The sequence below is a fragment of the Filicampus tigris genome, chromosome 18 (genome assembly GCF_054856515.1).
Source record: "Filicampus tigris isolate MCC_2025a chromosome 18, RoL_Ftig_1.0, whole genome shotgun sequence".
NCBI lineage: Eukaryota > Metazoa > Chordata > Actinopteri > Syngnathiformes > Syngnathidae > Filicampus > Filicampus tigris.
In genome coordinates, this window is record NC_141234.1 from 10,811,083 (window position 1) to 10,836,500 (window position 25,418).

A 25,418-nucleotide genomic window follows, 5' to 3' on the forward strand; every position below is an offset into this window, starting at 1 on the left:
GAGCTTTTGATATTTTTACATCAGGTTTGTCTGATGAAAATGTAATTTGGCCCGCGATAGGATTCTGTGGAAAATTTACCTTTTTTCACAAAGTGAGCAATATGGTGTGTGTGGAGGGCTCGTTTTAACGTGGTGATGGAATGGATTACATTCGACAATCCAGGTACCAAGTGTATGTGTATGCTGTGGCTCTTTGCGGTAACACACTCAAAATTGTGGCTCTTTGCCTTTGAGTGGTTGACCATCTTTGCACTCGGTCATATGTGCTGGAGCTTTGTCTCTTGTCATTATCTGCACAAAAATGATTTCTCGGAATTATCCCATTTTACGCAGTCCTGAAATAGGCATTATCGGAGGCAATGGGGTCTTTTATTCAAGTACTACTCGGAATCTTGGCTAGAGGGCTGATATACCAGCAAAGTCAAGTTGTTTATGAGCTTAGAAGCGTGATTCATGTTTAAGAGCATTACTTAGCACGTTAAGTGGCTTGGAAAAGAGCCCTCAGTGTATGGACATTCTCGCTTATGTCTTTTGAATGACCTTGTGGCTAGAAAGCGGTCCTTCTACAGGTTCCTACATAACACATAGCAAACGTTTTTATATTTCATTATTAGGGATTAGGGATGTAACGATTTCACTCAAGCCCTGATTCGATTCGATTTTCGATTTTCAGTTCCCGTTTTTCTATTCGAGTTTTTTAAATGTAATTAATTTTTTGATTAAATTGCTACCATGCTTGTCTCTGTGCACTAGTGTTTCTGCAGCCATCCACAAACGCAATACGCAATTATGTTTGGCGCAAAAGCATAATTTGATCTACACATTCAAAATGTGCTATGCATCTGGAATGAAAAAAACATTTCAAGACATCATTTTCTAGATTGATTTAATCAACTCGAACCGATTGAGGCGCAGCGATTTTGAATTGATTTTTGATTAATCGTTACATCACTATTAGGGATGGACCGATTATTAGCCGGGCCGATTATCTGTGCCGATATTCTGCGTTTTTATGGATGTCGGCATCGGCCTTTTTTAAAAAATCTGTTGTCAGATAATAAATCAATTTAAAACTGGGTTGAAATCAAAACAAAGACATGTGAAAGTTTAACTTTTCTGTCATTTTGAAATTTTGGAGTTGACTGTAGAAACTATATGAAGCTATTAAGTTTTTATTTCACTTTTTAAGACGTGCTGACGACCCTGGATGCTCCCTGAACTTTTTGTTATAATTTGATAACAAAGATGTATATTGTCAAAAATGTATAGTAATCTTTTTTTATTTTATTTTTTTAAACATTATGCCAATCTGAAAAATTGTTCAATAAACATATGCTTAAAGACGTTACAACAAAGTTAATAGGTATTTTTTTAATTTATTTTGATGCCAATATTTTCTTTTTTTTTTTACTGAAAATACTGTAAATCGGCTCCAAATATCCGTTATCGGCCTCCTTGACCACTAATAATTAGAGGTGTAACGGTACGCTAAATCACATTTCGTTTCAGTCCGGTTTCTTGGAAACTATGACACATCTACGTATTCAAGTTGTCATTACAGTACATATATACACTTTTTGTGATGAAAAAAATACATACAATCACAGTTACAATTATTGCTAACTCAATTAAAACTCTTTATAATGAAATACAGCAACTTTAAAGTCTTTATGAAATTAATTACACTATTTAGGCATTAAAGTCTTTGAATGTACATATTGTAACGAACGGGTTATCTGTGTTGTGGTCGGATGTGTGTTTTGCTGAGTTGTGATGTTTCCGAGGTTCATGAATGCATCGTACGGCTAGTGAGAGGAGCAGCGGAGAACGAAGGAGAGTGCTGTTGTACTTTATTTTTGGCTAAAAAGCCCGCTTCCTTCCTCATCTAAGAAACATTCAAAGTCGCATGATGTCGTTTCAAGTGTTATTATGTTAGACGTGCTACCCACAGCATAGCCGCCGATCTCATGTAGCAATGTCGGCACACAACTTTGGGACTTATACACGTATCTTTCCCCATCGGCGATTTTAACAGGACAGCCAGAATGTTCCCAAACAGGAGACCGCAGTGTACCGGTGGACCTTCGAGCTCTGGCTTGTTTGCATATTTGTTTGCTCCTCTTTAGTGCCGCCGCCCTCCTCTCCCGCGTGCAGCAGTCAATAGCGCCCGTGCGTAATCTCGCGCTAATAAGTGGACCAAACCGAACATGCCATACCAAAACGTATTAATACACCCACGTGTACCGTTACACCGCTACTAATAATCGGTATCGGTATCGCCCCTGAAAAAAAATATCAGGTCTATCTCTAATACACCTTTCTCAAGCCTTTTTCACTGTGCTTTGACCCGTTTCACTTTTCTCAGCTTGTAACTTGAGCTTTTTGTCTCTTTTTACATGTCTGTTGCCCTTTTTCTTGACTATCCCACGATGTTCAAGCCACAGTTCCCACAAGCCCCGGGGCCACAGCTGTAGCTGCTCCGCGTCTCTCCCTGACCTCCCGGCGTTGTGCTGTGGAACAGCTGTTCCCTTTACACGCAGACACGCACTCGCATCCACGCAAAGACACACACACACACACACACACACGCACCAGCCAAGCGCCGCGCTCCACTCCGAGGGAGGCCTGCAGGGTTCATTACCGCAGACACAAACGCACACGAGCGTATGCGCTCTGACACGAACATGAAATTTCACCACTTATCTCTCACCCAAAGAGATGCTCGTGATCTTGCGCGTTATCGTAACGCCGGCACGGACCCGTGCGACGATGTCGCTCCGGTTGCACCTTGACCCAGACAGCTAAGGAAACCCGACACCCCCAGCCACCCAGACTCAGAGCCTCCTGCTGAAAAGTCGAAAACCCCTCCTTTTGTTCTGCAGGGTGGGGACCAGGGTGACCTTTGACCTATGTGCCTTGACACCGTACAGCCTTGGAGCCTCGGCTCCGTCATTTGAGAACACGTTGGTGTGTCATATGACCAACGTGCAGCAGTTGCAGCCGCCTGGGCTTTTTTTTGTGGCAATGACATCATGGTACGCAAAGGAATGTTGATGCTCACACACACACAACCATTAAGTTCATGACCAGCTGCGACCGTAAACGTTTTTAAAGCAGCACCGGGCGAGAAATCGACCTTAATAAAAAATTTCCACAACTCTTTTGATGAAGCATTGACTTACAAGTACAGTAGTTGAATGGGACTTCATTCCCTGGGGGGGTCTGGATCGTTTTTACTGGCACAAAGCAACTTTGAGGAGGATGGGATCAACACTGGCACAGCAAAAAATACAAATGTCCTGAATTTCTTTATGGCACACTCACTTGCTTCTTCCGCTATAAGGACGGCTCAGGATTTCACGACACTGCGTTCTGGCACGCATGGGAAACGTGGTTGATTTTTGTCAAAACACTACCGCTTTTGTCCACATGGCGCTGCCATAATCAACAAAAACTGACATATGACACAGTGTTGCTTAAAAGCAAGGATCGTGACTGAAACCGTTTCGAGTTGCATCTGAATGACTAAGAAATGACGCGCCGCGACGGTATCTCATCAGTTCGTCACTACAAATGAGGCTTCTGATTTGATTCATTTACCGTGGTTAAAATGCTTGAATGTGGATATCATTATGGACATAAAAAATAACAATTAATTGATTCATTGCCTGTCATGGTAGATTGAGGACATTTAGTCATATCCCATCCCTAGTTAACTCACAAAAACACGTTTAAAATCCTGCCTGAGATTATAAGGGATGTGTAAAAATTCTTAAAAGGGCTCAACCAGGCAACTTTCCTATTAAATACTGAACTTGGACACCAGCTATTATATTCGTGGTATATTATACTTGTGAAACCACTACGTTCCTATGAGTGAAGTCGTTTAAACTGGCCAAGATTTCGACTGATGCTCTCTTAATAATGTGTGTTTTGTGCTTTTGACAAAATACCCCAAAGATCAAGAATTATAGCATACTTTATTTACCCTGTTTTTCCTCTTGCTGAAATTGGACAATTTTGACGGCGTGGCCATGTCTGACGCAAGTGAGATTTAGCTGGACAAATTTAGCTGGAGCCGCACTTTGAGTTTTTTATGTAATAGGCCGATCACAAGAGATTTTTGTCGTTGTGTAATTTAGCACGTGACGGTTGGGCAGGCTCTCCAGAAAGCCAATTATTTGTATACAAGCAATTAAAACAAGAGTCCCTAGTCGCAAAGCGGTATGGGCTTTTTCGCATTCAGATGCGTGCCGACATCAGCGTGACAGCAGCAATTGCAACTCAAAAGGGGAGTGAGTAGGCAGTGAGTCTTAGATTGTTAAACTTCACATTCTACTTAATTCACCGGCAGCATTTCCCCTTTGTTACCACATCACAGAAGGCCAATTTGGTGGTCGACGTCACCTTCAGCTATCCCGCGTTGAAACCGTACACGGGACAGTTAACGGAGGGAAAATGGCTTTGAATGTCCAGTGTGAACACTGAGATACCTGCAGAATGCAATGTGAACTTCATTTCGATAGTGTTGTGGCCGTTTTCATTCACCACGTCCCCAAAGCTTTTAGACCCGCTGCCTGCCGTGGTCAAACGCGACTGAAGCGGACCATTGCCAAAAAATTCAACTTGGTGACCTTTTAACACATACCAAGTGATTGAGCATCACACGTCCACTGACGCTGCAACAGAGAAACTCCGTTGTGTAAGGTTCCTCGTACAATACACTGTACTGTATTGTTTTTTTTTTTTTTTTTATTAAACCACAAAAACATGGCACGATTATTAAGGAAGAAACAGTTTCCCACAGAGAAGAAACAGTCCACAAAAAGGTCGTATGAAATGTATATATAAGGGGTGTGCATCTCTCCACAAAAGTTGATTTAAGACGGTTTTCGATACATGGGGTGAGAAACAATTGCATCACGGTTCAATTTGAATTCGATTCGACTCCGTGGGATTATGATTTGATTCAATATGGTACGTATATATATAAATGTGTGTGTATATATATTTATATATGTGTGTATATATGTATATATATATCTATGTATATATATGTATATGTATGTATATATATATGTATATGTATATTTATATATATATACTTATATGTATATATATATGTATATGTATATATATATTTATATATGTATATATATTAGGGGTGTAACGGTACACGTGTAGGTATTAATACGTTTCGGTATGGCATGTTCGGTTCGGTCCACTTGCGTTCGGTTCGGTCCACTTATTAGCGCGAGCATGGGCGCAATTGACTGTTGCATGCGGGAGAGGAGAGTGGCGGCATAACAGTGAGAGCCAGAGCTCGAAGTTCCCCACGTACACTGCGGTGTCCTGTTTGGGAACATTCTGGCTGTCCTGTTAAAATCGCCGATGGGGAAAGGTGCGTGGTTAAGTCCGAAAGTTGTGTGCCGACATTGCTACATGAAATCGGGGGCGTCATCCGACTGTGAATGTTTCTTAGACGAGGGAGCAAAAAGGTTAAACTTAAACAGCGAGATTTATCAAATTGTGGCGTCTTCCAGGAACACACCGTCAGACCTAGTTTGATTATCACGTTTGTATTAATCCAAGTACAACTGCTCGCGCTCTTCTTTCTCCGCATCCCCACTCGCTTTGCCGTACGATGCATTCATGAACCTCGGAAACAAACAAATCCGACCACAACACAGATAACCCAATTCCTTACAATACGCTGTTGAACATTCAAAGATTTAAGTACAGTTCATACCGAAAATACCGAACCAAAGTTTCCAAAAACCCGAACCGAAACGTGATTTTAGCGTACCGTTTCAATTACCGTTATGTTGAATCAAAACAAGAAAAAATGTACTTTGGAAAACAATGATCAACATTTTTGTGCACGAATATGAAATTGAAGTGACTCTGAAATGATCTTTGTTCGATTTATTTCTACACACACACACATCATCCATACTATACATACACACACTACACACACAAATATCCTCACCTTATTAAATTTCAAAACGCAGCCGTCCTGCCAGCTCTGACTCGCCACACATCCACACTCAAGCGAACATGACAGGTCACAGTTCGGCGCTGACAACAGCTACATGAGAGTGCCCTGCACACAAATAAGCCGGCAAATACAGACACACACAAGAGAGCGACACCAGCCCGGGAGTGTTGGCTGAATTTAAATGTAGACCTCCAGCTGACATCGATTTATGATTTATGAGAGGGTCCAGGTTAAATTTGCGCCTTCTCAATACATCCAGTCTGAGAAGTTTGAAGAGCCCATCAATATTTGACGTGCCTCTTGAATATGTTTGCATAATTGATGCAAAAAATCTCAATTGAATCATAATTGCATCATAGAAGACATTCTGTTCTCTTTCTTTCTCATTATTTTCCCTGTCCTTTTGTATCCCTCTCCCCATGATACTTGTCGCTCATACCCCATCCTTGTCATTTTTCTCTCTCGCACACACACACACACACGTTTCCAAACGCCCCCCCTCTTCGCACGCATGCTCTCGGGTGGGTGCCGACAGACAATCAGTGTGATCTCTGGGTATGAGTGACACATGGTACTGATGAACCCACTGGGTACCCTATTGCTTTGCTTGCCTCTCTGCTTCTGATTGACAGCTGGACCTCCTCCCTCCTCTCTATGTTCTCTGACACGCGCAAACACACACACACACACACACACCCCGGCAGCCCAAACTGCCTCCAACTGCATGATGCTCCCCGGTGTCACAAAGTTGACAGCATTCGAAATCGCTCTCAAAAATATGTGCACAGTAAAGATTATTAAAGATTATTAAGATTATTATTAACAACCGGCATGCATGGCTTGTAGGGATGTAACGATGAATTGAAAATCCATTTAAAATCGATTTAAATTGCTTAAAATATGCATGGTGTAAAAAAATGTCAATCGATTCAAGACCCACCGAGTGTTGTGTTCATGAACTCGGATATCCCAGCACTCACAAGCACGATACAGCAACACCTAACAAAAGACAACATATCTAGGTCATTAGAATATACTAATTTAGAGTGCTAAAAATTATCTTTCAATTTTTTTTTTCCATTCTAGATGCATGTCACATTTTGAATGTGTAGATCAAATTATGCGCTTGCGCCAAACATCATCGCGTTTGCGTTTTAAAAAAATAAATAAAAAAAATTTTTAAAAAAGAAATCGAATCAAAAATCGCGAAGTGAAAATCGAATCGAATCGGGGTTTGACTGAATCGTAACATCCTTAATGGCTTGTGTTTTATATCATTTCGTTAATTCTCTGTGTATACCGGTGTTAAAAAAATCGGAGTTTGTTGGGCTAGCTGAGGGATTATTCCTCTTCAAGAATACGTGTCAGCATTATGTCAGGTTTCTACATCTCAATGAAGTCGAGGCACATTGATTTGCCCTGGTCGAGTCTGAGTAGGCACTCCATCTTCAAGTGGCACTGCAATGCACAGCAGAAAATTCCCACGTTCCACTTTTCTGTAACCCAACATTACGTTCTCCACAGACATGAAATGTAACTGAAAGCTTGCCACTATGTGTCAGCCATGGCGATTGACAGGTAATCTGCTCAATCAGTCATCCAGCACTGGTTAAACAGATGATGAACAGAGGGACGGGATGCTTCCTACTCCGAAAATAGCCTTGTCGTATTACAGATGTTAAATTCCAGCAATGTAGCATTACAAAGAGGAAACAAATCACAGGCCATGAGATCTCAGACACTGGCTTTCTGTTTCTCTCCGAGCTGAGGCACCCAGCTGGCTCTAGGACACGATTACATTTTGATTTGAAGAGTCTTCAGAGGGAATATATTAGAATGTGTTAGCAGACAGGAAATTAAACATGATTAAGTTGCAGCTCACCTACTGGCACCGACCACAGCCATTGTTTGCCCACAGATGGGGCTTCTGCAACGATCATTTGTACCGTGCATTTGGAGCTGATGTGAAATGTGAAACTCGCGCCAGTGCATGATGAGCATTAACTTCTGTTTTTAAAAAAGGAACTCAGGTTTTGGTTCGGATTAGGGATGTAACGATTCACTCAAGACCCTTTTCAGCTCCCGATTTTCGATTCGATTCGATTTTTTTTTTTTAAATTGCTACCATCCTTGTCTCTGTGCAATAGTGTGTTCCTGCAGCCATCGACAAACGCAATGCGCAATGTTTGGCGCAAAAGCATAATTTGACACGTTCAAAATGTACTATGCGTCTGGAATGAAAAAAACGTTGCAAAACATAATTTTCTAGATGAATTTAATCAACTTGATTAATCTAATCGATTAATTGGGGCGAATCGATTTTACAACGGCTTTCGATTTTACATCCCTTTTCGATGAATCGTTAATTATTCTATTCGATTAATCGAGGCGAATCGATTTCACATCGCTTTTCGATTTTCGTTACACCGCTAATTAGGATACATTTAGGTTGTGCATGTGCGCACGGCCTCCTCATTTTCAGTGGCTCCGATGACAAGATGTGTCAGTGTTTTTGACACGTCTAAATCCGAAAAAGCCTCACACGTTAGGACGCGGCTGACACATAGATGCGGATACAGAAAACTAACAGGCACAGCGCGGCGTCCTGAGGGCCATCTGGATGTGCGGCAAAAGAAGGCACAGCTGGTCCCCAGCGAACATCCACTGAGCCTGGACCTTTATCTGCAAGATCACACAGCAAGGCGCCAATTACTGATTGAAGTGTGTTTGTGTGCATACACGTGTTTGGAGTGTGAACTGATTGTTGATGTAGAGGAACAGTCATGCAGCTGCAGGCAAAGACAAATTGACCAAACCTTTCTGGACGCGTCACATCCTTTGAAACTGACCTCATGTCTGTCCTCCTTGTGTGGAGTTTGGGACTTTTATGTTACATTCCAGACTGCTGGGAAAAGGGAAACCTGTATTGAATCTGGCTTGGAGCTGAGAAAGTCCAACGTAGGGCTGCTCGATTAGGAAAAAGAAAATGCGTCACTATTATTTTGGTCCTAATTGAAATCACGATTATTCAAACGACCGTTTGTTTTTTGGTACAAAACAAGAGAATGTTTAAATGTAAAAAAATATAAAGACAAATACATTTAAGTAAATTCCTTTTGGACCAAACAAAATGTATAAAGTTAGCTATTTATAGGGGGAAAAAAAGTCCAAATGTATGATTTCCTTGTGTAAAGAAACAGTTATAAATGCAAATTAATAATCGTTTTTTACGATTATGCCAATTTTGTAATCTGTTCAGATTAGGATACATTTGGGTAGGATAGTGCGTTGGATATAAATGCACATTAATCGTTTTTTACGGCAATTTTGTAATCATCTAGTGTAATAATCGTAATTGAATTTCGATTAATTTCACACCCCAAGTCCAATGTGTTCTAGACAAAAGTTAAAAGAAAAACAAAACAAAAGAACATGGTTGACTATGTTCTTTCCACTTTACTCCAGCTGTGGCGTATCTGAAGCTCACTCGTGAAAATGTTGGCTTTTAGTACACTGTAGTAAATAAATGATTTTTATCAACATTTTACAAATTTTGCGTGATTTCTACTTATCTTCATCTTAAACAGGGTGCATTGATTTGCCCCAAGTTTGAGGTGGCACACCAACTTCACGTGGCGTCGCAATGCATCTTCCCTACCCGGGCGTCAGAAAAATTCCCGCTTTTGACTTTCTGTAATACGACATCATGTTCCACACAGACACTAAATGTAAGTGAAAACTTGCCTCCTCCTGTTGTCAGTGATATAAATGTGAAGGGACAAATTGAGAAGATTGCAAGGATGAAGGCATCAGAGCGAATTAGTCTCATGTCAGGACGACGTCCGATCGGGCTGTTTGTACAATATTCAGGCTCACATCTGAGCTGGATCAGAATCGGTCGTCGTGATTGGTTGGAGGGGCGGGGGAAAAAAAAACATTGACTGATTCACAATAAGCCTGCTTGTGTACGAGTCCTTTTAGGTGTGGGTGGACATGTTTTGTTTTGGAGTTTTTTTATTTCGTCTTTCACCACCTGCAGCCATACGTACTACCCAGCACTCAAATGCTACTCTTTGAAAATCTTCCCGATCTCACCCGGCGACTCGGACCGCTCGGGACTTTCCGAGAAACGTGCATGTACCTGTGCGATAAATGAGATTATGATGTAACAAGGCTTCACATCATGGCAGCCAAGAGGGGAATTCTCCAAGAGGCATTGGGTTAAGATGGAAAGTAAGCCACGGGGTGGGGAGGGGGTGTGGTCTAAGAAAAACAAAAATGTTGAGGAAAAATGTCCCCTGACGTGAATGTCGGATCCAGTTCAACTCATCACTCATAAAACCCTGCCGGAAAAAAGAATACGTGATACCTTTCGGGATTCATAGGAATGCGACGCAAATATGTTTTGTTAGTGTTCGATTTGAAAGTCAAAACTTTAGTCTTGTATGTATTAAGATGCATTTTGCTACAATATTGCCAATATGACATTATTGATATAAGATTATTTTGCGCAGATTGAGCAAATATAACGGGATTAGTAGTAAAAACCGAATCAGCAAAATGTCGCTCCGTCCATTTCTACTTTACACGTTATTGTTATTTTGCGTATTTTTCACGTTTGTTAGGTTGAGGTAACACTTCCTAATGTCCTTCGCCCGCTATGTCTTTTACTCGCTCTGCTTCCACTAGCTTCCGGGAATAACAGAAACGCATATAATGATGTCACAGACGGTTTATTCCGAAATTTCGGAATAAGTCTTTTCGTGCGCGCCGATCCGATTATCAATCGAGGTAAACCACCCCGCTCGTTCGGAGTAAAATCTTGATCGGAATTAGGCTTGATCGGGTCCGAATATTCCGAATGGGGCGTGTAGATGAAGCATTTTCCTTCCGATCAGGCTTTTAATCTCGAATAAATGTGCAAACGTAGCCAGTGTCAGTTTAGAGTCTGCGACATGAACATCCAAAGCCTCAAAAAAAAAAAATGCCTGCAGATGTTTCCCAGATTTATGTGTCTGCACTTGTGGAGAACATCAGACACAAACGCTTGACACCACACTGGGTAAGTGTTGAGCTCCCGTACAAAAAAAATAAATAAAATAAAAAGCTACATTTACTTCTGATTTTGAACCATACAATATATATGCATGGACTTTCTTTAAACTGGCGCCTATGAAATCTAAAGTCTGAGTTTGGCAGATGTCTCGTAATGTGGGCGTAATCACATTTGGCTCGCATATGGATAGACCTCGGGGTTGTCACGGTCTGAGTACGTCAATCGGATTTGGGTGGCCAGCCAGAAGTCTTAGTCATGCTTAATGTAACCAGGATAACTAATGACTGTTAATGATGCCAAATGAAAGGTCCCACAGAGGTCGTTGCAAACATGGAATGCTGGTCATGCATCGCAAACCTACCTAAGATGATGTCACAGACCCACGGAAAATTCCGGGCCAGTTCGAAGACGCAACGCTTTCCGTACAAACAATGAACCAGAACGGCTTGCCTTCGACTCGTAAGAAGATTCCGTTGATACTCGTCTCGGTTTGTTCAATTCTGCCTGCCACACACGCGGTTTGCATCAAGACGTCTACGGTGCACAGTTGTGGCCTGAGGGGATTCAAGGTAAAACAAAGAGGAAGTGTTTGTATGATGAATTGCCCAAAAATCCATCGCAGTATGCCAACATAATTAAGAGTTACTACTAGAGAGAGACCCATATGTTTTTTCAGGAGCGATAACGATTATAAGTAGCCACGGGGGCCGAAAGACGATATTTGGAGCTGATATAGGCGGAAATATTGGCGTCAAAATGAAAAAAAAAATTGAAAAAAATCTTCATTTTGTTGAAATGTCTTATTGGACAATTTTTCAGCTTTGCATGATTGTTTTTTTTTTTCATTTTTTTGAAATTATAAATGTTCGCCAATATACATCCAGGGTATCCGCATGTCTTCAAAAGTTACATGAAAATTTATAAAATAGGTCCATATAAATTTCTACAGTAAAGTAAGTCCTCCAAAGTTTCAAAATGACAAATGTTAAAATTTTATTTATCCTTGTTTTGATTTCAAACAAAAAGTACAGTGTTCGCAGTGTTTTCATAAAATTAACAGAAATTTTAATTAAATAGTTCCTTCAAGTTAATAGTTTTAAATTGATTTATTATCGGCCATCATTTTTTTTTTTTTTTTTTAAAAAGGCAGATGCTGATTTTCGTCAAAACACTGAATATCGGTGCCGATAATCGGCCCTGCTGATAATCGATCCATCCCTACTCACGACTTACATTTGTTTGGAAATCGTTACATACCCCAATTGAGCAAGTCTTTAGTGACAGAGATGAAATGAAACTTTTTTTTGTTTCATAAAAAACAAAACAAAAAGTTCAATAAGAAAACCAGCAGAGCTTTTTTTACTTTACCTAAAAGCTCACTAAGCCTGCACATCTGTTACAGTCCCATGAGAGCACAACGATATACTTCAACTTCGATAATGAGTATGAGTCTCGTTTTTAATTACCGCTGGAATCTGCTTTCTCGGACTGCTTGGGAGTTATTTACGAGACAGATGTGCACATCTGTGGCGTGATGACATCGGTGTTTATTAACAACCTTTGCAAGCTTTTGTTTGCAAATTCTAAAATAATGGAACGCCCTTTTTCTTCCAAACATGCACAGACCGAGAGCTCTTGTGTTGAGATTTGTTTCGATTATAAAACCTCATGAGTACAAAACGAACAAAAAAAAAATGTCCAACACTGGAAAGCAATACAGAACAAATTAGGAAAGGAGCCGAGTGGTCTGGGAGAGGGCGTGATCTGCGCGAACATTCTTAATATGCAACAAATTGGATCTTTCTCTCCGCTCGCTAGGCGCCACATTAGCTGGTGGCGCTTTTGAAGCTTGGTAGTTTCGGCGACGGGAGATAATTAAGCATCTGTTGGATACCCGCCCGGCACCAGAAACTTCTCATGATCCAGTCCCGTGACAAACTGCTTTTCTGCTTGGCGCAGCTCGTCCTCTACCATGATGATTAAAGCGTGTGACGATTAATCGGGAATCGATTTAAAATGGATTCTCCTCGATGAATCGGGTTGATTAAATTCATCTAGAAAATGATGTCTTGCAACGTTTTTTCATTCCAGATGCACAGCACATCTTGAATTTGTAGGTCAAATTATGCTTTTGCGCCAAACATCATTGCATTTGTGGATGGTTGCAGAAACACACTAGTGCACAGAAACAAGCATGGTAGCAAGTTTTAAAAAAAATCAAATCAAATCGAAAATCGGGAACTGAAAATCGAAAATTGAATCGAATAGGGGCTTGAGTGAATCGTTACATCCCTAATGATGATGCATCCACGTCATCTCAAAAAACAGTGATGATAAAGTCCAGACTAAAGATAGACCAATATGTGTTTTTTTCAGGCCCGATACCGATTACTGTTAGTCAAGGAGCCCAATTACCGATATTTGGAACTGATATTCATTTTCAGTAAAAAAGAAAATAATGCCATCAAAAAAATTAGTAAAAATGAACTCTTAACTTGGTTGAAACGTCTTTAAGCATGTTTATTGAAAAAAAAAAAATCCGATTTGCACAATGTTCTCATTTCATCTAATTTTTTTTAATTATTATTATTACGATAAATTTTTGACAGTATACATCTTTATCAAATTCTAACAAAAAGTTCAGGGAGCAAATGAAAATGAATTAAATGAAAACTTAGAAAATAGCTCGACATAGTTTTATACAGTAAATGAAGTCCTCCAAAAATTTAAAATAACAGAAATGTTTAACTTTCACATATCTTTGTTTTGATTTCAACCCAGTTTTGAATTGATTTATTATCGGCCGACAGATTTTTAAAAAAGGTCAATACGCCGAATATCGGTATTCTGCGTTTTGGCGAATATCGGCGCTGATAATCGGCCCGGCCGATAATTGGTCTATCCCTTGTCCAGACACAAATTTCGTATTACACAATGTAATCACATAGCTCTGACACTTGTTCTTGTTGTTGTTGTTCTTCAGGCCACAGTCTAGTTGACACAAGCGTCTCTTTCAGGTGCAGCAAATGAGTGCCCTCCATTTTGTATCAGTCGACACAATTAGCCAACAATCAATCCCAGACAATCGACAAAATGGTCAACGGTCAATCATTCCAACTGTCAGCTATGATCCCCATCCCAAGATGGTGTGGCACAAATCGGTAGATGACTCATGCTCAACTGAGGATTGCTCGTGTTGCATACTCGTGAGTAAAAAAAGGTCGGCGAACACCTCCAGGGGTGAGCGGTCGTTTTTTTTTTTCAGCCACCGCGAGGCCTCAAGGACAAACACAACAAAAGAGCTGTTGTCACACAGCATCGGAAATGGAGCCCAACCTTCACTTTGTATCGATTCATGTTTAAAGATGTTCTGCTTTTACTCTCACTTAATCCGTCACCTTAGCAACCCCCCCCCCCCCCGAGTTGATTATCAAAATCATGTTTGAAAGCAATTCACGGATTCATTATTTTGACGTTACAGCAGGCTCAAATGTCTGCCTTGTCTACACTATACACCAGGGATAGACCGATTATCGGCCGGGCCAATTATTGGCGCAGGTATTCGGCATTTTGAAGAATGCCGGCATCGGCCTTTTTAAAGCATCTGATGGCCGATAATAAGTCTTAACTTCAGAGAAATATTTATTTAAATGTTCAATAAACTTTAGAAGAGATGCTGTTGAATCTGGGAGCTTGTTCGCCTTTTGTTTTTGTTGGAAATGAAAACAATATAGGTGAAATTTCTGTTATTTGGGGGATTTGGGAGATCATTATTTACTTTAGAGAACTTCAAAAAAATATATAAGTAAATGAAAATGTAGCATATGGCCAGTACATAATCTTACTTTAAAAGCAGCCACGGAAAGTGCTTCTCTCATTGGATGACTTCCAGAGGGTGTCTTTGCACACTTTGCTCAAGTTTCCATTAAAAAAAAAAAAAAAAAAAAATGCCAAGAGTGGAATGTGAGCTCATTCTGAGCAGAGAAGTGGAAAAAAGTTGCGAGACAGATGGCAGGTTGATGGACGCATCCCTGTGCTGGGTGGGCGGGCTGCGCCTGGAGCAGATGACCTATCGAGACATCTGTGATCAGCCAGTGTCAGCTTGACACTGACTGTATTTTTTTTTTTAAAAACACAAACACACACGCCAATATACACACACACACAAAAGTGTTCAGTGCAGTGTGAATTTTTCATTTGAAACTTATCCCGTGTTTAATATGGGATAATATTGAATAATTCTAACCATTTCCCACTCCTATTTAGGGTCACAAGTTCAGTCCAAAGCCAGTTCCATTGCAAAAGCCTGTTTACCATTTTACAGTTCTCAAATATTGATCAATGTGAACATATGGGCCGACACACTCCATTTCTCTTTTATTTTTGCTGCGTTTTCTGAGCGTTCTCACTGAGCCAGCTGTGTGGTGGAAGCAGGTGTCACTCTCAGCTCATTACCCCTGGCAGGGCCGATCAGCGTGTTTGGTGAGCAATAAGACACACCTCAGAGGAGAGAGGTTGAGGGTGGGAATGAGCGCCCCGACACCCTCCCCCCCCCCTGCATTCGGAGATAGCGGGATTGAGCAATGCGCCGGGAGGTGCAGGCGGAGGTGGAAGTGAGCATGTTGTTGTGAGATAGGAGGTGGAGTCAAATGCGTTACGAGTGAAATGAATGGCGGTGGAGAGCGTTATCCCAAGAGGGGAATACGTCCTTTGGAGAAAATATTGTCTGCGGTCAAATGGTCTTCGCTAGCTGGTCTTCAATGGGTGTCAGGGTAGTTAGCGTGTCTGCCTCGCAGTCGTCCTCGTTTGTTGTTTGTCTCGATGTGCCCGTTAGATTGATGCCACAATTACGTAGCGTAATGCCACAAATGTGTTTCGCGTGTACAAAACCGTCCACGCACAAGATTGTTTTTACGCGTGCGTCTTCTCTCCGCTATGCTGATTCACGCGTGCGATACTGGCGTTATAAATGTGCCGCAATTCTTAAAGGGGAAATCAACCCGGCAGCCCCACTAGTTGAAACACGGCATTCTGATAAATATTGCGTTGGTGGAATAAGAGTTAATCCGCTTTTTGAAAATGACATCACAACTACCCAAGGCTCAGGGAACGACCAATCACCACTCGCCTGTTGTCTAAAGCTAAGCCGTGATTGGTCGTTACCTAACCCCTGGATGGTTGTGATGTCATTTTCAGTCGACAGCAAGTGACAAAATGGCCGCCCCCTGAGATGGCTAAAAATGGGTGAATTAAACTCTTATTCCACAAACGCAATATTTATCAGAATGCCTTGTTTCAACTAGTGGGCTTGTGTAGAACATATTCTTGAAAAAAATATGTTTGAGTTGATTTCCACAATCAGGAATCGGACAGTAGGGCTAATTCTCATCGGCTGTTCACTGTCCAATCGCATTTTATAGAGAGAGAGCTAGCTAGTAAGATAAAAAGCTGTTTAGCTAACTAGCTAGCTTCTGGATCGACAGACAGACAGACAGACAGAGAGATAGCTAGCTAGTTCGTGAGATGGAAAGCCATTTAGCTAACTAGCTAGCTCCTAGATAGATATAGAGATAGATAGATAGAGAGTTAGCTAGTTAGATATAAAGCCTTTTAGCAATCTCTTAAACAATCTTTTGCGTGCGTGTGGACGGTTTTGTGGTTTTGTACACGCAAGACACATTTTTGTACGCGGCAATTGACATTACGCTGACGGAATCGTGGCATCAATCTAACGTCATAGGGCCGAACAATCAATCAAATTCAAATGTATTCTTATTCTATTCTGAGTGTTGTTAATACGATTTCCACCTTTGACCTTCACGTCACTCCTGCGTGTTGTTTCTGCAGGTATGACTACAAAGAGATGCTCCACAACTCCACCTTTTGCTTGGTCCCCCGAGGCAGAAGGCTGGGCTCCTTTCGCTTTCTGGAGGCCCTGCAGGTAATAACTCTCACACGCACTCACGGGAAGAAGCATGCTGTGAATTCATGCCCCCAAGCTACGTTAATAGCAATCTTCCCTTTCAGTTGTTCCACAATTGAGAACGTTTGAAAGCTTGGGAATTGTTGCTTCACTTTGATGGATGGGGCTGATGGGGGAAAAAAATGTTTTTCCCCAATTAAATACGAATCTAACACGATTACCGGCTTATAGAGACTTTTCATTGTCACTTTGCAAATTGTTAGCGTTATTATTGGGCTACTTTAATAGTTTTCGGCTTTTAAGGTGGCCTTGAAGTGCAAAACACAAAAACAAGTAACCAAACACAACAGGGTGTGATTAGTTTTTTGTTTTTGTGCTTTTTGATTGGTTGCTATGTTTAGTTTTTTGGTTTCATGTTCAGATAATGGATGGATGGTGTGTTGTCATTTGCCGTATATAGGAACCTAAAAAACAACACCAATGTTTTTCAAGTGTTTTATTTTTTCAACATACTGTATATGCACTTCCTAAGCAAGATGTATGACCCGAATTCTATTTTAAATACGGACAAAATAGGTGCCTGTGTATAAAATGTGCTCTTAACTCATTCAGTGCCAAAAACGTTTTTATACGTCTTTTCACGGTCCAGCCATTCAACCCCAGGATCTTATTTATATTTTTTTTCTATCTTTTTTAAACGTTAGGGTAAGAGAGGGTCTGAGAATGTCTGGCACTGATTAATATATTTAATTTTTGATAATAAATGTATCCACTTATCCTATCCACTTATCCTAACCCAACAACAAACGGTTTGAAGCAATTATAAAAAATGTTTAAAAAATATTTGACTTGGTGGGTCCTTCAACCTACCGTTTGGATTACGGAGACAAAGGAAGGATGATTCACAGGCTGTCTTCGAAGGGCAGAGCAATTCTGCGTGTGTGTGCGTGCACGCACGTATGTGCGAAGGAGACGGCCGCAGAGCCCGATCGAGCTGACACCTTTCTGACCCGGGGAGCGACAAGGCCACCATTACGTCGGACTCGCACGCACGCGAGCGTGCACGCACACAACAGCTGTTGCCGCTACTGAGCCTCTGTCCCAGTGCCACACGGTTGCCAAAGGTCACTTTCACTCTCAGCACACTTTTTTTTTTTTTTTAACGATCAAACTAAAACCAAAATATTGTTTGATAAAAAGATTGTTCCAACTAAAACTATGTTGCTTTATTTGACTCGGTTTACCCATTTGTGTGAAGCCTTTTTTTGGGTTTGGTTTGTCGTTCACGCTGACTTCCCGAAAAGAACATTCCACTGGTGACAATATTTAGCCGCACTAATTCATGTTCTCATATTTACTAAGGGACTAATTAACCGCCTATGTTTGGAAAGGAGTCCTCATATTGAACTTTCTGCTGAGTCTTAAGGCTTGGAAGCGGCACAGTTTAATTTGCGTGCCGTTGAGCATGGACAAAAGTAATGGGACGCATATTCTTTTACTAGAGGTGAAACGAGAAGATAGTATGGAGTAGGGATAGACCGATTATCGGTCGGGCCAATTATATGCGCCGATTATCAGTGTTTTGACGAATATCGGCCTCTGCCTTTTTTTGTTTTGTTTTTTTAAGGCGATGGCCAATGATAAATCAATTTAAAACTATGTTAACTTGAAGGAAGTATTTATTTAAATTTTCAGTTAACTTTAGGAGATTCTACCGACCCTGGGAACACTCAAACTCCTGTTAGATGTTTACATTAAAGATTTATATCGGCAAACATTTATAATAATGATAATAAATCAACATTATGCAAGTCTGAAGAATTGTTCAATAAACATTAGGGATGTCACAGTATCGCAATATTAAAACTGCCACGATATATCGTCGTCGTCACGTCACGATATTAATAGCAGAAAATCTGTTTAAAAGCCCAAGTTGTTTTCCATTTGTGCAGTTCCAGCACCCTCTGAGGGTTAGGTTATTAGTGCAGTTTAATTTGATATATGACTGGCCAAGCCTATTTCTTTGTGAATGCTGTTATCTACAAAAACAGAATATTGTGATGGTTTTTTTTTATATATCGCCAACCGCTACACAATGTGATAACTATCGTATTGTGAGGTTCATATTGTGATATTATGGTATTGTGACATTTGGATATTGTGACATCCCTAATAAACATGCTTAAAAACATTGCAACAAAATTAAGTGGTTCCATTACTTTTCGATTTTGACGCCAATATTTTCCTTTTTGCTGAAAATGAATATCGGCTGCAAATATCGGTTATCACCCTCCTTGACTATCATTGACTCATTCACTGTCAGACATTTTCAGACCCACTTTTACCTTATAGCAGAAGTCAACCCAAACATATTTTTTTCAAGAATATGTTCTATGCAGACCCACTAGTCTAAACACGGCATTCTAATTAATATTGGGTTTGTGGGAAAAAGTATTAATCCACTCGTTTTTAGCCATCTCTGGGGGCGGCCATTTTGTCTTCTGTCGACTGAAAATGACATCACAACTGCTCACAACGACCTGTTTTCTGAATTTGAGCCGTGATTGGTCGTTGTGACCAGTTGTGATGTCATTAACACTTCTGAGTGCATTAACGCTTATTCCACAAACGCAATATTTATCAGGATGCCCTGTTTCAACTAGTGGGCTTGCATTGAACATATTCTTGAAAAAAAAATGTTTGCGTTGACTACCCTTTATGATTTGAAAGAAAAATAAGTCTATTCCAGGGATTGAATGGCTTGACTGTGAAAAGACAAATAAATACGTCAATGGCAGTGAATGAGTTAACTCGTATCGGTATCAGCCCTGAAAAAAACCTATCTCTCTCTAGTATGGAGTTTGCCATGAAGGATAAGAGATTGCTCCCTTTGTCTAAATAGTATTGATGCAGCCTCTATTTTTCCGCATGCAATCAGTTTTACGAGAAATCGATTTGTTGATTGAAGCCGTTTCTCCCTCGTTCCACACACCGACAATATATGGCTCATTTTTGCATATACTTGCGCTGTCTCCTCACAGTCATCACTCTTGTTTCCAGTAGCAACACAATAGCAGTTTTCTTTCCGCGCTCGGCGTCGTGCATGCAACGTTGATGCGCCCCAAGATAGCACATATTGACCCAGCAACAACACCTGGATCTGAAAACTACTGTTTGTTAACCTGCACCACATTTGGCATTTATAAGGCGGCTACGTGTTGATGCGCCTTTACAGCTTGTTTTGGTGTCCCCGTGTGGCTCAAGAATAGCGTCATATAGTTGTCAACACAGAGTGGATTTTTGTTTTCTCCAGCCATCGTCGAAAATGTTACTTATTGTAGCATAAGGGTCCGTTGTTATGATTTTTCCCGCCAGCCCAAACCGGCTACATATAAGCCGCCTGAGCTCACCCTCTCTCTGACTCTGTCGACGTCTCTGCCAGGCCGCATGCGTGCCGGTGATGCTTAGTAACGGCTGGGAGCTGCCTTTCTCCGAGATCATCAACTGGAATACGGCGGCAGTCATCGGTGACGAGAGGCTCCTGCTGCAGGTAAATCACCCGCCAACGGTACCGCAGAGACACACGGTAGCACTCCCACCCCTGAAGTAAACCTCTATATGACTTGCAAAGTGCTGAACACGGGCGCTTTCGTCCTCAGAATTGATTGCGCTATTGTTGTTTTCTTCCTGGGGTTGTCAACCAAAATCCATTCGAGCAAGTCCTAGAAATATCACTCAGTCTCACTTTTTGTTACACCAGAGGGCAAGTAAATAGAATCAGCAAGTAGATTGAACCGGGTGATATTCATGAGTGGGGGTTGGGCTAAGTAATTATATGCCAATTAAATCTGAAATTTGAATCAAGTGCAGAATAACATTGTTTGACATTGAGTCTTTCAGCATGAGAGAAGGCTAATTTGAGCTCATTATGCTGTCGGACATCTCAGTAGAATTGTATTTGAAGTCTTTTAAATACAGTATGATTCACGTCTTATTCACTCTATGTAATGTAATACGCAACTGTCAAACTAAACCTAATACAAAGAGACGTATTTAAATCTGCCTTGGAGTCCATTATCTTAATGGAAAATGCCACAGAGAGATTAACCAATGTCTGTGGCGGTCTTATAACACTTTAAGCATTGGATATTTGAACACAAACTGTGCTGCAACACATTGATAGACAATATAACAATCCTGGTATATTTTCTTCCCACTCTGCAAAAACGACTACTGCAGAGTACTCAAGTCACTTACAGTAGTTGTGAAACTCTTCTTTGTCTGGCTGCATGACTGTGTTATATAGCCCCCTGGTGGCCAAATGAAGCACAGCAGAAGGAGCCGCAATGGATCATGAAGCACAAACTGTACTTCATGTTTTTGTTAAGTGCAATACTATAGAGTGCTGTTGTTCTTATGAAGAACACCTTTTTTAGTGTTTGTTTTTATGTTTTTGTTTTCGGTTGGGGAGGCTGAAACAAATGAATGGCATCTCCGTTCATTTTGAATTGGGACAGACCCTCCTACCCAATAAGTGATGGACAAATTGTGCCCCGCGTACTGACTGGCTGCTCTCCGTCCCGCACAGATTCCTACCACGGTGCGTTCCATCCACCAGGATAAGATCCTGTCGCTTAGGCAACAGACGCAGTTCCTGTGGGAGGCCTACTTCTCCTCGGTGGAAAAAATCGTGCTGACCACACTGGAGGTGAGGAGCCAACACATGCGCACGGCCGCGCCCTCACCCTCCCTGCTTTTCGTCATCAATCACCATCTTTGGGGGGCCACGGTGTCACAGCACATTCCATCAAATCCGGCTTTCGTTGTGTGGTCGGCGTCGTGGCGCGAGCCAGCCAGCGGGGGGGCGATGTCATTCGTGGACGGCGCAAAAATATAAACCACGTGTACACAAAGCAGCGAGAATGACTGATCGTTTTCTCTCTGGCACTGAAATCCCTTTTCATTAAAATATGTCAAGGAAGAATCTGTTATTTTGTAGCAAGACGAGTGGCCGAAAACGCGATGAGTCGAGGTGGTAGTAGATGAGTGATGAAGTACTCGTGCGTTGAGCATTAGTGGTGCTTGAAGTGGAAGTGGTTGAAGCATAGCAGCAGCGATAGCGAGGGCGGAAAAAGGCTCGTTCTCAATGGTCGCCTCGACGTAGACAGTGATGACCTCACTGTTGACTTTTATCCTCTGTAAAACCATATTTCCCACTATGGTTTTTAAATTACTTTGTCATACAAAGCCATGGTACCATTTTTTTATTTTTATTTTTTAATGAAAATGTGTCACTTACCAGTAGGGATGCAACGATTTATCAAAAATCTTCAATTATGCATCAATGTAAAAATAAAATTAAATCGATTAATCGAATACTCCATTCGAGTCGCACCGAGCATTGTGTTTATGACATCTCAGCACTCACAAGCCCGAAACAGCAACACCTAACAAAAGACATAACATACCCAGGTTATAAGATGTGCTAAAAAAATTGTTACTTTTAATCTTTAAAGTTTTTTTCCATTCACAACACATTTTGTATGTGTAGATCAAATCGTGCGCTTGCGCCAAACATCATTGCTTATTGCGTTTGTGGATGGCTGCAGCACCACACTAGTGATTTTTTTTTTTTTTTTAATTGAATCGAAAACCGTGAACTCAAAATCGAAAATTGAATCGAATCAGGGCTTGACTGAATCGTTACATCCCTACTTACAACTTATTAAAACACTTAAAATCTTAATTTTTAATTCTAATTCTAATTAAAACCTAATCCTAAATATATATATATATATATATATATATATATAATAACTATGGGTATTCGTTGAATAAAATAACTTAAAAGTGTTTACCACTGCTTCGATCATTGTCATGGTCGAAAATAATTGTTTTTATGAAAAGTAAGACATTTAGAAACTGTAAAATTGGTTAAACAAGGAACAAAACACAAAGTAAAACTCTAAACTCAATATCATGTTCAAGGCTCAAAATTGCTAAACAGAATCAGATTAAAGCAACTAATTGCAGGCGTGCATTTGAACTTTTTCTTCTCCCACAATTCCTAAAACCTCCACCATTTGAAGTGCAATACTTCAGCGAAGTTGTAAGTTCTCATCCACTGACCTCATATTTTATTCAGCAGTAACCCAGTTCATGGAGTTTGTGACCGTAACGTCTTCATCCAATTTGTTTACCGAGGAGGGGATCGAGGCTGAGCCTAATGAGCGTTCCTCGCCGAGGTTACCGATGTGTTCGACTTCTTCTCCTGCTCATATCAAAATATCACGCATTTAATTTCCCCCTATTACCGCATCACATGGAAACCAGATTTTATTGGCGGTGCGGATTTTCCACACTGTCATGGCGACAGCGTGGCGATGCCATTTGATTGCGTCTATCGCTACATCGCAGGTCTGTTGTTATCTAGCCCGCTTCACGGTGAGCTGTCATTGTGGCAGGCACACACACATACACACACGCACACAGACGTGGAGTCAAAAGCACATCTCCATATGTCAAGGTTTGTCAGCTCAGATACACACGGCAAACCACCCAGGCCTTGCCATGCTGCCACTCGGTACTAAAGAGCAAGGTGACTCGGCGTGCGTGCGTGCGCGCGCGCGCGCGCGCGGAATGCCGCTCGGCCTTAATCCTGACTGACTGTCCTGTAAAAGCACGAGGCAACCGAGGTGAGCAGCGCAAGAGCGGGGCGGAGAGGGGGTGACATATGTAAATGGTGTTACCGTGGCAGACCCGCAGATAACAAGCGACATGCTTAATTCATCCTGTCGACCCTCCAACCATCCGCCCAGAATCCGAATCTCCTTACGCGCACTTGAGGGCCGATGCACACCAAGCGGCGCGGCCGAACCGGTTTAAGCTAGGCGACCTTTTTTCATGAGTCGCTGACCGTCGACAACTTGTTTTGCTGAGGATAAAAATGTCTGTGTGTGTATATATGTATATATATATATATTGAAAAAAAATTCCGAATTTTCCCGTTCGAGTCAGAATGCATCACAGCATATTGTCATCACAGAGGAATGTTTGGATGGCAACGTGTGTGACGTGCGGCTTGCGAGAGAGAGAGAGAGACAGAGAGAGAGCCACCGAGACGGCCATTTATCTAACTAGCTAGCTTCTGGATGCATAGACAGAAAGAGAGATAGCTAGCTAGCTAGTGAGATAGAAAGCCATTTAGCTAACTAGCTAGCTTCTAGATGAGCTTTTAGATATATGAGAGAGAGAGAGAGAGAGAGAGAGAGAGAGAGAGCTAGTTAGATATAAAGCCATTTAGCTAACTAGCTAGCTTCTGGATGGATAGGGGTCACAAACTCCGGTCCTCGAGGGCACCTGTCCTGCAGGTTTTCCATTTCTCCGTGCTGTAACACACCTGTTAAAACGATCAGGCTCGTTATCAGGCTTCTCAAGAGCTTGCTGATGAGCTGATCGTTTTAACAGGTGTGTTACAGCAGGGAGGGATTGAAAACCTGCAGGACAGGTGCCCTCGAGGACCGGAGTTGGTGACCCCTGAGAGAGAGAGAGAGAGAGAGAGAGAGAGAGAGAGAGAGAGAGAGAGATATATATATATATATATATATATATATATATATATATATATATATATATATATATATATATATATATATATATATATATATATATATAGTGTACGATATATACAGTATACAATATAGATAGATACAGACATAGATATACAAGAATACTCAACTTTATTTATAATCGTATATTTTTATGTACCTTTGGCTCGAAATCAAGATGTAAAGTGCCTCGGTTGGAGAAAACGCAGGCGCAGTCGAGACAGCAAAATATTATTGCACGCGGAGCCTGAAAAGCCGCAAACCTGCGTCTGTGGCTGCGCGATGCTCAATCGCGTGGCTTGTGGCACGGCCATCCACTTAAGTCACATTTGGCCACATCATTCGGGGCGCGTCGGGGTTCATATTTTATTACCCCTCCCCACCCGGCCCCGAAGTGCGCCCTTTCCCGACAGGTTGCCCCTCTCATGCAGTGTTTCCTGCGAGGAAGCAAAGCATCCTGCCACCAATCTCAAGGTCAATCCAGCTGAATGTGACTTGCCGGGCCCGCCTATTAAAGGCCACCTATTAAAGCCCAACTCCGGAGAAGCTGGATTTATCTGTCATGCTCTAATTGGTTGATCGTGGCTGTTCGGAAGTGAGATTGAGTCGTCCATCACGTCGCCGTCGAAGGTTCTGCTGACGGGGGAGGAGCGGCAGTCAAGCGAGCCAAATTGCCCGTCGTAAGGTGGAGAGGCTGTGCCTTTTTAAGGTGGCAGCCGGCGTTTTGAGAGAGAAGTCAATGGCCAGCGCGTTCATCTTTCCGGCAAAAGCAAATGAAACCAAGCTGGGTTTGAAAAAAAAAAAAAAAAAAAAAAAAGCACACCCCTTGCA

The 25,418-nt window shown here is 41.4% G+C and overlaps 1 protein-coding gene across 1 annotated transcript in view; it reads left to right on the forward strand.

Annotated features, from left to right (window-relative positions):
• ext1b (exostosin glycosyltransferase 1b) overlaps positions 1–25,418 on the forward strand; it is a 102,876-nt gene that overhangs the window by 59,917 nt on the left and 17,541 nt on the right. Inside the window, exons 2-4 of the mRNA XM_086014197.1 lie at positions 16,905–16,998; positions 20,423–20,530; positions 21,569–21,688. Of these exons, the coding sequence (XP_085870323.1) occupies positions 16,905–16,998; positions 20,423–20,530; positions 21,569–21,688 (322 nt within the window). The remainder of the gene's footprint in view (positions 1–16,904; positions 16,999–20,422; positions 20,531–21,568; positions 21,689–25,418) is intronic.